At 39.4% G+C, this 12773-nt stretch overlaps 1 protein-coding gene across 2 annotated transcripts in view; it reads right to left on the bottom strand.

The window, feature by feature from the left end:
• Positions 1-12773, bottom strand: part of LOC139155457 (rap guanine nucleotide exchange factor-like 1) — an 88103-nt gene that overhangs the window by 14087 nt on the left and 61243 nt on the right. For both annotated transcript variants that reach the window (XM_070730592.1, XM_070730593.1), the window contains exons 11-13: positions 12627-12677; positions 11654-11741; positions 7872-7936 (exon numbers count right to left, since the gene is read on the bottom strand). In XM_070730592.1, coding sequence (XP_070586693.1) covers positions 7872-7936; positions 11654-11741; positions 12627-12677 — 204 coding nt within the window. The remainder of the gene's footprint in view (positions 1-7871; positions 7937-11653; positions 11742-12626; positions 12678-12773) is intronic.

Genomic DNA, 12773 nt, shown 5'->3' with positions numbered 1-12773 from the left:
TATATGTAAAAAGCGGGAATAAAAATTTTAAGAGTTTCGTCAACTTACATATAAGTAAAATATTTTATTAAAATGATTGCTGACTTACTGCAGCATATTGGAATGCTGTTTTAAAGTCCTATTTTTGTAATATCGATTGATGAAATGAAAAATAGGTGAAGAGAAAGGAATTCTATTTCTCTGTTAACAAAAAAATTACTATTGATTGATGGTAAAATGTAACTAACCCTCAAGCAAAGCACTATGTAGGGTTAATTAATAGCATTTTCATATTATTGACCTTAACATATACAGTAACCAACATATTTTAGTTATAGCGTAAGATTTTGTGAGCTACATTGGAAGCACAGAAATTTAGAATTTAACTTGGGGAGAGGTTGGAGAGACAAGTTGGTAATGCAGGTTAAATATGAGACAGATTATCAATTAATCACTGTAATATCCTTGATAAAATTTGAGATACCTGTAGACTGAAACCTTTTATTATATGTAAATTTTCAGCAATGTCTTATTCAATTGCACTGGTAAATTTTCTTTTCAAACAACTACAACATTGTTCTGCAGATCAAAAAGTTACTTTTTAACTTGATAGAAAGTGGTCAGCAAACTCTTAAAAGTCTGCAGTTTATTATTTTCAAAAAGTACTTTCCTTTGTGTAATCTATTAGCAAGTTTCAGAGGAGTTCTATAACTCTGCATAACTCCATCATTTTTCAAAGTTCTCACTTGTTCTTCTGTTTCACAGAAGCCTATGAATCCTATAGAAAGGCAATTTTTTCCCTTCCAACCTCCACTCCTGCTGATTTCACAGTCCCATCCATATTGGAGGTGTTTTTATTTTTAGCAACAATATGGTGGTGGTTTGCCATCACTTTCTTCTAAAATGCTTATTTGATTTTCCAATTTAGCCCACAACTATAGGATCTCTTGAATGCTAAGACCCTTTTTATTTTTTTCCAGAACAGCCAAGATCAGACATTCAAAATAATGTGTTCCTCTTTTCCCCCCCTAAAACCCCCAAAATGCCATCTAAGATGCGTGCTGTTAAAAATAGCCAAAAGCAACTTCAAAAAATTAAAAAAGAGAGCTCCATATTGCGCTGAGCCTGTTATTTTGGATAAACAGGCTTGTTGGAAACACCTTATATAAATAATTACAGAACTTTTATTTCTGTAATCGGAAAGAGATGAATGCCCAGCCTCCAAATAATTCTGCATTTCACACAATGCACATTTAGGCCAGAGGCTGGGGGTGAGATCTTAAGAAAAACTAGGGCTTCGCTGACCAAGATGTAACCTCGTTTGTATACCACCACTTCCACCACCGTATCCTCTTCCCCAGAGACTAAAAAATCTGGGCCAACGTGGGCACTGAACACCTCTCTCTCACATTTGTCTCCTAACAAGGAGAGCTGCAGGAGCTTCTGCAAAACTGTTGCCATGGAAACTCCACTGTCCCACTGAGCTAGACACTATACAGCGGACTCACCCCTAGATAATCTCCCCGGGGCAGGGGGCGAGATGCAGGAGGGGAGGGAGCCGTAGCCCTCCCATCCTCCCACTGTCAGACTGCATTTGCTCAGACTTGCTGGAGGCGAAAGTCAACCATTCCTACCCTTCCCCAGGCCTACAGCAGGGACTAAAATAACGCTGAGTGTTTTTCTCGCGACTCGTTACATCCTAGCAGGGTGAACAGCCTCAGCAGGAAAGGAAAGGCAGAGAAAGATGGGCTCTGAGGCAGAAAATTAGAACAGCTCTAGCCTCCAGCATCCGTTCCTCCTTATGCCTTTGCAGCAGAGAAAAAGGCTTTCGGTCTTACTACGCCAAGCTGGACAATAAAACCTGTATGCCTTCAGCATGGCATGGGGGTAGGGGTGGAGGGGAGCAAACTATACAGGGAATGGACCAACCCTTTCTCCTCCCCAAAACTCAGTCATTTCTGCTAGACCCTCATTTTCTCGGCACATCTCACAAAATATTTTGAAAAGCAGCCCCAGATCTTTTATTTATTATTTATTTTGTCCAGCGTGTATATAATTGCAAACAAAGTATAAACAAAGTATAAATATGATTGTGAATATATAAGAAGTGCAAGCATGGTTATGAGTACAGGAAATTTTACAAATACGTGGGTATATTAGGGGCGATGATGTGCTTACACAAGCCCCTTATAGACCTCTTAGGAATGGGGTGAGGTCAACGGTAGACAGTATAAAGTTAAAGTTTTGGGGGTTTGGGGAAGAAACTACAGAGCCATGTAATTTGTTTCATGCAATGACCACTCTGTTGCTTAAGTCAAGTTTTTGCAATCATGTTTATTATTATTATTATTATTATTATTATTATTATTATTATTATTATTAATTAGATTTGTATGCCGCCCCTCTCCGTAGACTCGGGGAGGCTTAGAGCAGTTTACATTATGTTTGCATCTATTGTGGGCTCGTGTATTGTTGCGGTTGAAGCTGAAGTAGCTATTGACAGGTAGGACATTGTAGCAGATACTTTTATGTGCTACACTTAGGTCAGATTAAAGCAGTGTTGGGCTCCTACGGGTACGGTCAGGTACACAGTACCGGTAGCAAAATTTTGAATGTTTTTCGTTTTTTCCCTTCTGGGCTCTGGGTAGGTTTTTCCTATCATAGTAAATGAGGTTGAATGTGTATAATTCTAGAAGAGCTGTGTGTGCGCGTGTGTGTGTACATACACATACAGTTTATATAATAGATAATGTATATTTTTGTGTGCCTGTGTGTAATATGTATGTTCACATATGGCATATATACATAGAATTAAATAGTATATTTTGGATGTTCGGTAATAGAAAATAGGGGAATTGTATCTCTTTGAGGCGAGGAGACACCACCTTTAAGCATGTCACCCCCCAGTCCCATGATCATCAAGCCACTCCCACCTGGTCACATGCCTGGCAAGCCACAACCACAAAATAAGCCATGCCCACAGTGTGGTAGTAAAAAAAATGTGCAGCCCTTCACTGGATCAAAGGCAGCATAGTTCTAAACTATGTAGGTCCAAAATTTCAAGTCTGGTGGAGTAAGGTACACTGTTGTGAAGAGAGGAATATAGCGCTCTTCAGATGTCACTTTGGACAACATATGCTATAGGGGTGGGGTCGCCATATTGAGTCAACAATCTGTAAATCTGATCAGTGTGGCCTGGTATAAATACCAAGGGCCCAGCCATCTTCCCTGGGCTAATCAAAAGAGCAAAACCCTCTGCCCAAAGGTCAGGCTATTGACCTTGAGCATGCTGACACAGGGAATCATCCATAATGAAACAATAATGAAACAATAAGGGGCGAGTACAAGTGTACTAGAGTGCCTTCCGTCCCGTCCTATTGCTCACCTATATCTCCTATACCTTTCTTCTATTCCTATTTCTCTCCTTCTATTCTTTCATTGATATGTTCTATTACTATATCTTCTTTTCTATTCTTTCTTAGATATATCTTATTAAGAGCATCTCCTCTATAACCTTCATCATGTATTTTACTATATTTTACTGTATTTTTGCCGAGAGGCAAAAAAGGAGCTGTGATGTTCCTTCAATATACCAGGGTGATTCGACACAAAATGTAACCCTTCCCTGGTACAGAGCTGAAGGGATTGGATACTGTAGCCTAGAGGATAATTCTCTGCCTTACAAGGCAAAGGTTGCAGGTTCAAGTCCCAGTGGGTATGGCTAGCTGATGAGGCCAAAACAAGGCCGAAATAGATCTATCCTAGTCTCCCTTAATTTTCAAATTCAGCTTAAACATGTGACACATATAGATAGAATTGTCGGCTATCAATAAAATTAACTGCCTTGGAAATGGCCCTGGGTTGGGCCGAGAGGCAAAAAAAGGAGCTGTGATGTTCCTTCAATATACCAGGGTGATTCGACACAAAAATGTAACCCTTCCCTGGTACAGAGCTGAAGGGATTGGATACTGTAGCCTAGAGGATAATTCTCTGCCTTACAAGGCAAAGGTTGCAGGTTCAAGTCCCAGTGGGTATGGCTAGCTGATGAGGCCAAAATAAGGCCGAAATAGATCTATCCTAGTCTCCCTTAATTTTCAAATTCAGCTTAAACATGTGACATATATAGATAGAATTGTCGGCTATCAATAAAATTAACTGCCTTGGAAATGGCCCTGGGTTGGGCCGAGAGGCAAAAAAGGAGCTGTGATGTTCCTTCAATATACCAGGGTGATTCGACACAAAAATATAACCCTTCCCTGGTACAGAGCTGAAGGGATTGGATACTGTAGCCTAGAGGATAATTCTCTGCCTTACAAGGCAAAGGTTGCAGGTTCAAGTCCCAGTGGGTATGGCTAGCTGATGAGGCCAAAACAAGGCCGAAATAGATCTATCCTAGTCTCCCTTAATTTTCAAATTCAGCTTAAACATGTGACATATATATATATATATATATATATACACAGTGTGTATGTATATACAGTAGTCCCTCACCTATCGCTGGTGTTACGTTCCAGACCTGGCCGCGATAGGTGAAATCCGCGATGGGGAATTTATCGACTGATAGTACTTATTTAAGTATTTATATTGTAATTGTTTGGTAAGTTTTCATTGTTTTAAGTGTTTATAAACCCTTCCCATACTATTTATTTTAGATACAGTATTTAAATACAGTATTTACAATTTTAATTTTTTTTTTAAAAAAAAACCTGCCGATCAAGTTTGGCGGGCTGTTTAAATCTGCCGATCGAGTTCCTCAGAAACCCGCGATGAAGTGAAGCCGCAGTAGGTGAAGCGCGGTATAGCGAGGGACTACTGTATATATATATATATATATATATATATATATATATATATATATACACACACACACACACACACACACACACACTAAATCACTCATTGTGTATTGGACAAAATAAATAAATAAATAAAATAAATTCCTACTTTGTCACACATCTTCCCTGAAGCCCCTGCTTGCTTTCTTCTATTTTGTAAAGGGGAGGGGGAGATATTTCAGGGGAATTATTGAACAATGTTCTTAAGGGTGAGATGCTAACATTCCAATCGTCAAGTTCCCATTAGTGCTATAAATCGTCCTTTATCAAGAAATAGCCCCTCCGCTACTCTATCTTTTTAGAAAAACAAACCTGTTTCTTCCATATATGCTCCACAGATTTCCCCTACCCACCATTTCTGCCTTCACCTTTTTTCCCCAGGATAGTATAAAGTTATAAAGTTTGTGATGAATTAAAAAAAAATAGCACAGAGAGAATACAATTTGTGTTTAAAACAGTTTTAATTGTATTCTCTATGTGCTATGTGCTACAATAATAAAAATAATTTTAATGATAGCAGAATTAGAATTTGCCATTTCAAATTATGATATTTGCCCTCCACCGAGAAACTTCGAGAAAGTTTTGGTAAAATAAATCCATTATTTCTTCAGAAAATATCCCTGTTCGGGCAATATTACACCCAGAATACTCAGAGCAATACCTTCCTTCATGTATTGTTCCTTCAGCATAACAGGAACAAGTCTTCTATGTGAGAATTGGTCTAGTGGTTAAGGTAATGGCCGAGAAATTAGGACACTGAGTTTAGACCCACTTTAGTCCTGAAAACTAACTGGGAGACTGGCCTGTCACCAACTCTCAGCCAGCCCATCTCACGAGGTTATTGTAGGGCAAGAGAATAAGGAAGGAGTATTATTTATGTTTGCCACTTTGAGTTACTTATATCTGAGGAGCCAACTCACCCTGATGGGACTTTTGCCTCACTTGATCCAGTGGAAAGAGCCTACTTCGGGTCCCAAAGAATTTTGACTGAAGAAGAGCCTTTTCAGTTGTGGCTCCCACCCTCTGAAATACCCTCTTGTTGGAAATGTTAGATCCACCCCCACACTCTTGGCCTTCCAGAAGAGCCTGAAAACTTGGCATGCCACTTGACCTGGGACCACGTTGAAATGGCTGAATGGGTAGAGAAGATTCCTACCCCAAGGTTGCCCACTGTGTTGGTTTTTAGCTTCTTTTTTTAAAAAAAATTCCTCTAATTATAATTATTTTGTAGGACTCCTCCACTTATAAGCGGCCTAGAGTTGCTGTAACAGTAAAATGAACAGCATAGAAAAATAATAAATAAATAAATTAAATAAATTAAAAATATATTAATAAATTTAATGTGAACGGGAAACTCACTTGTGCCTAGCTGCGCATACAACTATATATATATGTGAGTTTCTGTATCAGGGAGAAATCTGCATTACTGGCCGTTCCCTGCTTTGCAGCTGCAAGGAACAGGCAATGGTTATAGGAAGCTGATGTCATTTCAGAGATGTCAGTAGGGGATAGGATTCAACCAGCACGCTCTCATGGTAAGTGTTTTATGTTAAAGAGTGCTTGAATGGAGCTAATTCAAGAGGCCATCTGTGCACAGCACAACCTCTTTTCTCTCCCCAATTGCAAAGGCTGAAACCTAGGCTTCCCTTCCTGAAGGAAAAGGAGCACAGGAGATTATGCATAAATGCCCAGGTATGGATGCTAAATCACCACCTTATGGGCTCTGCCATGTCACCTGTTATACCTGTGAAATTCTCCTTCTGAATTGTTCAACATTGCAGATTAATATGTTTGTTTGTTTGTTGGATTTATATGCCAGGGAGAGGAAATGAATAAACATCTTCTTTGTTTTTATAAGAGATTATTGCAAAATAAATGAGTATAATATACAGCAGCACCTAAGGTTTTTTTTAGCTTTATGCGAAATTGGCTGTGTGCTTGTATCTGTGAAGGAGAGAAATCACAAAAGTGATGTCTAGTGTAATAATGAAGTTGCAAATGCATCACAGCTTTGAATGTGAGCTTTTGGAAGGAACACAGCTTGATGACAAACCATTTATACAAATCTAATAAATAAATTTTGCATGCAAAATGTTTTGAGAACAAGTTTCAGATAGGACTTTGTCCCAGTAAAAAATTGAAACAGGTTTTAATTTGAAGGAATTTTATTCCAAAAAATAAGTGAAAGAAATACCCCTGTTTAAATTATTCCAAAGCTTATAGATTCAGAATCAAAAAATTCCCAGCAGCATTTTGCAGGTAAGAAAAGCCTAGCCTTTCCCTTCAGAATCTTTATAGGAGGGAAAAGGCACTTAGAAATAAAAAATAAAAATCTTTGTCTTACCTTCAGTGCAAGTTCCATATAATTTAGGAACCAAGTGTACCTACCAGTGGCAGCACATTGTGATTGTGATAAAAGAAAACTAGCACAAATTTGGCAAGAAACAGAAATAACAGTCTTGCAAGTGCTTTTTTCATATTTATCATGGGGGCAAATCAGTTTCATCAAGAGAGAGTGCCAAATCATGCAAATCTTTGGCCTTTCATTGTGTATAGTTTTTATATCCTTACAAATGGCAAATTGTCTAGAGTTCCAATCAGACATTTAGCCCATCTTAGAAAGCAAATGTCTCCTGCATGCACCTCTCCAAGATTTTACAGCTATCTGAGTTAATAGATCATTTTACAATTTTTTTGATGCTTTAAAATTGCATTTCCTTACGGAGACTAATTCATTTTTCTCTTAAGGATGCCCTGAGAGAAGATGGACCAGACCAGGAATCCCCAACCCCCTGTCCATGGACCAGGCCATGGCATGCCAGAAACCAGGCCACACAAACAAGCGAAGCCCCATCCACAGGATGCAGGCAGTCTACAAAACCGACTCCTCACCACCAGTTGGTGGTGCCCAAACAGTTGGGTGCCATTGGACAAGACAAAGTTTAGATTTATTCCCCTTTAATGACATGATTGATTCCGTTTGGTAAACTGGGAAATTAAAGTCACTATGAAGTATACAGTAAAGAAAACTGAGAATTATTTGATACATGTTCTTACCAGTTTCTCTACATTGATTAATCCATCCATTAAGGTTTTGCTACCTTCATGCAAAAACGTCAAGTCTGAGAAGAGAAGCGGAAAAGAAGAAAAGTACATTGAGAAAAAGATGAAAAGCAACAATTCATTTCTAACTTCTAAAAAGATATGGCTAAGTAATCAAATACTTCTACTTCGCTGCAATTGGAATGGAGTTAGAAGAAAACCCTCTATTTATGCTTCATTGAGATATTAATTCTGCAAAAAACATACCAAAAGCATCTGAGTAGTGATGATGAAGAATGTAAAAATATATTTTGTCTTTAAAACACTATCACAAATAGATTTTCTCATGAACACAAAACTTTTTCCTGAATAGATTCTACTTCTTGAACATCGTGGGAGTAACGGAGTACTGTCTGGATGTGTTCAATTTAAACTCCATACAAAGTCCTCGACTTATTACAACAACTGAGCCCAAAAATTCTGTTTCTAAGACAGTTGCTTAGTGGGTTATGTCCCATTTTGTGACATTTTTTGTCACTGCAGTTAAATTAATATGGACACTAAACCATCATAAATATGAGTCAATTGCAAGTGTCTTGAATTTTGATCTCAGGGCCACGGGGATGCTGCAATGGATGTAAGTTAAAAAAAAAAACTCTTTCAGTGCTATTGTAACTTTAATCAGTCACTAAATGAACTATTGTAAATTGAGGACTACCTATAAGTTCTTAGTTATCACAGCAAAGGTAATCCTGGCTAAGTATTATGACTTTTTAGACTATTATATTATTATTGTTCCAAATATCCTGACTTCAGAATTAAGTGTAAGACTAGATTTGCTGAGGACTATCCTGCATAACAGACGTTAAGATGCTTGTCTCCTATCCTGAAACAGATAGGCCTTAAAGAACTGTAAAAATAATCCTCAACTTACAACCACAACTGAGCCCAAAATGTATGTTACTAAGCAAGGAAGTTGTTATTCCATTTTGCAAGTCACTGCAGTTGTTAAGTGAATCATGTGGGCATTAAGCAAATCTGGCTTCTCTCATTGACTTTGTTTGTTGAAAGTTAACGGGAAAGGTTACAAATAGTGACTAGATGGTCCATGGACAAACTTTCATAAATACCGTACATCCTGTCTTCCAAACACATGAATTTTGATCATGTGACCATGGGGTATACTGCAAAGGGTCACAAGTGTGAAAAACAGCCAAAAATCCCTTTTATTATTTATTTATTTATTACTTAGATTTGTATGCCGCCCCTCTCCGAAGACTCGGGGCGGCTCACAACATGTAAAAAACAAATCATAAGCAATCAAACAGATGTAAAATATTTAAATATTTAAAAAAAAACCATTTGCTAACAGTCACACACACAGACATACCATGCATAAAGTAAACGTGCCCAGGGGGAGATGTTTTAGTTCCCCCATGCCTGACGGCAAAGGTGGGTTTTAAGGAGTTTACGGAAGGCAGGAAGAGTAGGGGCAGTTCTAATCTCCGGGGGGAGTTGGTTCCAGAGGGCCGGGGCCGCCACAGAGAAGGCTCTTCCCCTGGGGCCCGCCAACCGACATTGTTTAGTTGACGGGACCCGGAGAAGGCCCACTCTGTGGGACCTGATCGGTCGCTGGGATTCGTGCGGCAGGAGGCGGTCTCGGAGATAATCTGGTCCGATGCCATGAAGGGCTTTAAAGGTCATAACCAACACTTTGAATTGTGACCGGAAATTGATCGGCAACCAATGCAGACTGCGGAGTGATGGTGAAACATGGGCATACCTAGGTAGGCCCATGACTGCTCTCGCAGCTGCATTTTGCACGATCTGAAGTTTCCGAACACTTTTCAAAGGTAGCCCCATGTAGAGAGCATTACAGTAGTCGAACCTCGAGGTGATGAGGGCGTGAGTGACTGTGAGCAATGAGTCCCGGTCCAGATAGGGCCGCAACTGGTGCACCAGGCGAACCTGGGCAAACGCCCCCCTCGCCACAGCTGAAAGATGTTGTTCTAAAGTGAGCTGTGGATCGAGGAGGACGCCCAAGTTGCGGACCCTCTCTGAGGGGGTCAATAATTCCCCCCCCAGGGTGATGGACGGACAGATGGGATTGTCCTTGGGAGGCAAAACCCACAGCCACTCCGTCTTATCCGGGTTGAGCTTGAGTCTGTTGACACCCATCCAGGCCCCAACAGCCTCCAGGCACCGGCACATCACTTCCACCGCTTCGTTGACTGGGCATGGGGTGGAGATGTAAAGCTGGGTATCATCCGCATATTGATGATACCTCACCCCATGTCCTTGGATGATCTCGCCCAGCGGTTTCATGTAGATGTTGAATAGCAGGGGGGAGAGGACCGACCCCTGAGGCACCCCACAAGGGAGAAACCTAGGAGTCGACCTCTGGCCCCCCACTAACACCGACTGCGACCGGCCAGAGAGGTAGGAGGAGAACCACTGAAGAACAGTGCCTCCCACTCCCAACCCCTCCAGCCGGCGCAGTATTGCAGTGGTATTGCAACTTTGAATGGTCGCTAAATGAATCCTTGTAAAAAAAGAGCTACCTGAAATCCAGATTTCTACTCAAATCTAAAATTGGCAATAGTGTTCACCAAATGTTCTATCTGATGGTGATTATTACAGCCACCAATTTCTTGATTTTCTTGTTTTTTTAATCTCTCCCAGTCTTGCTGGAAAGCACTGGTTGATTTTCTTTCTATGCCTGCATTGGCTTCAGGGCATGCGGTTTCTATTGACAGATCTTTTGTTTGCGTTCCTCCTCATGCCTGGCACTTCCTGCAAAACTCTTGTCAATCTTGATTGGTTTATTTTTTTTAAAAAGTCCAATATGTCACTCCTCTGCCAGTGGGAAGAAGGGGCAGGGAGGAAGCCAAGGAACTAGCCCTCTCTGACCAGCTGCTGCTTCCCCAATTGATGTACAGTGTTCCCTCGATTTTCGCGGGTTCGAACTTCGCGAAAAGTCTATACCACAGTTTTTCAAAAATATTAATTAAAAAAATGCTTCATGTTTTTTCTCTATACCATGTTTTTCCCTGCCCGATGACGTCATATGTCATCACCAAACCTTTGTCTGCTTTTAATAAATATTTTTTTAAATAAACTTTAATAAATAACCCTGGTGAGTAAATAATCTAAATGGTTCCTAAAGGAATGGGAAATTGCAATTTTGGGGTTTAAAGTGTTAAGGGATGGCTTGTGATACTGTTCATAGCCAAAAATAGTGTATTTACTTCCGCATCTCTACTTTGCGGAAATTTGACTTTCACGGGCGGTCTCAGTACGCATTCCCCGCGAAAATCGAGGGAACACTGTATTACATAAGTGAATAGCAGAGAGCAATTCAAGCTTTGCATGAGCATGCTCCTCTTCATCCATAAAGAGGTGCTGGAAATGTCCATTCAGAGCAACAGCTAATAACTGGACAGGAAGGATGCCACCAGGAACTTCACACAACAACCAATAGAAAGAAATATTGCCTAGAGAAGGGAATTCTGGGAGTTAAATCCATAAATCACCAAGGTTGGAGATCTCTCACCTAGACTGATTAAAAAGTAAAAGGAAAGCTCCTGTGACTAAACTTCTGCCAGGACAAAAGTCGCCTACCTAGTTTTTTAAAAAAAACACCAGTTTTTTAAACAGGGCAGAAAAGCACAATGGTAAATTGTTTCTGTGCTAGGAGAAAGACAAGCTGAGGGTGACATCATCCAGTCAATGTGACAGTTTTCCACACATTCCATTTGAGAAAAGCAAGGACTCCAGATCCATCAAGTACCACTAACCTTTTAGGATGAGGGGCACAAAGGGGATAACGGGTGGTTTCATCCTGGACAGAACTTCTCTGTAGCTTTTATGATTCCTACAGGGATCCTAAAATGCAAAAAAGAAATGAAAAACTCAACATTTTCTGAGATAAAAGCAGAGACAGAATCAGCTGCAGCCATTCCCTCACCCCCCCCCCCTTTTAGTTAAACTATAGAGAACAAGCCATGGATATAATCAATTAAATGTGTTAAATATGAATCCTTCTTGAGGCTAGGAGGCTCAAAATCATTCCAATCATAATAATGACTGTTTGAACTATGCAGATTTAGGATTACTACTTTGAAAGAACAGGGGAGGAAAAAAGAAAGGGGAAAATATCTTTTTTAAGAATGTGGACCTTCATGATGAAAAACTATTTATGTGATTAGTTTCCCCACCTCTCCATTTTTTTTAATATCACAGTGTTAAAAGGCATTTCAAGCAACATTCTTGGTCTATATTTATTTCATGCTAGCTGACAGCCAAGAATCTACGAATATTAAAAATTCTGCCATAGCTCAAACAAATGGGTCTGTTTTTCAGGTAAACTGTCCATTTGTTGCCACTTGATTCTAGCAGCTCCTCAATAAATAAAAAAATAAATAAAAATAAAAACTACCTAGGAGACTATCTAGGACACTGTTTATTAACCACTGTATTAAGAAAAGAAATGAATGACTGCTAGACAACATTAGGATTTTCAGCATCTAAACTGACTTTAATAATGGGAAAAGCTTTATCTTAATTGTTGGAAGTGAAATACGGTAGCCTAAAATCTAGTTTTGATGTCAGAGAAAAAGAGAGAGAATTCAAGGTTTATAATAAAGTGAGATTAAAATAAAATAAAATATTTGAACTGGATGCTCTTGCTGTTTGCGTTGCACATTTTTTATTCCTTTTAGTCACAAATTTTTCACCAGTTATTTTATAAAGGAAATATGAATGATTTACCGTGAGGTTTTCAAATTTACGAAACAAGTTTTTAAATTTGCCTGGAAGCTTCTGGAATAAAAACAAACAGAATGATATCAGCGATATAAAGAGTTCTAAATGGACAGAAAGTTTTAAAAACAATCCGGTCAAAGCAGAGTTTGTCCT

The sequence above is a fragment of the Erythrolamprus reginae genome, unplaced genomic scaffold (genome assembly GCF_031021105.1).
Source record: "Erythrolamprus reginae isolate rEryReg1 unplaced genomic scaffold, rEryReg1.hap1 H_2, whole genome shotgun sequence".
In the NCBI taxonomy this organism is placed as follows: domain Eukaryota; kingdom Metazoa; phylum Chordata; class Lepidosauria; order Squamata; family Dipsadidae; genus Erythrolamprus; species Erythrolamprus reginae.
The sequence above is the reverse complement of the archived record's forward strand: the minus strand, read 5'-3'. Positions and strand labels throughout refer to the sequence as shown.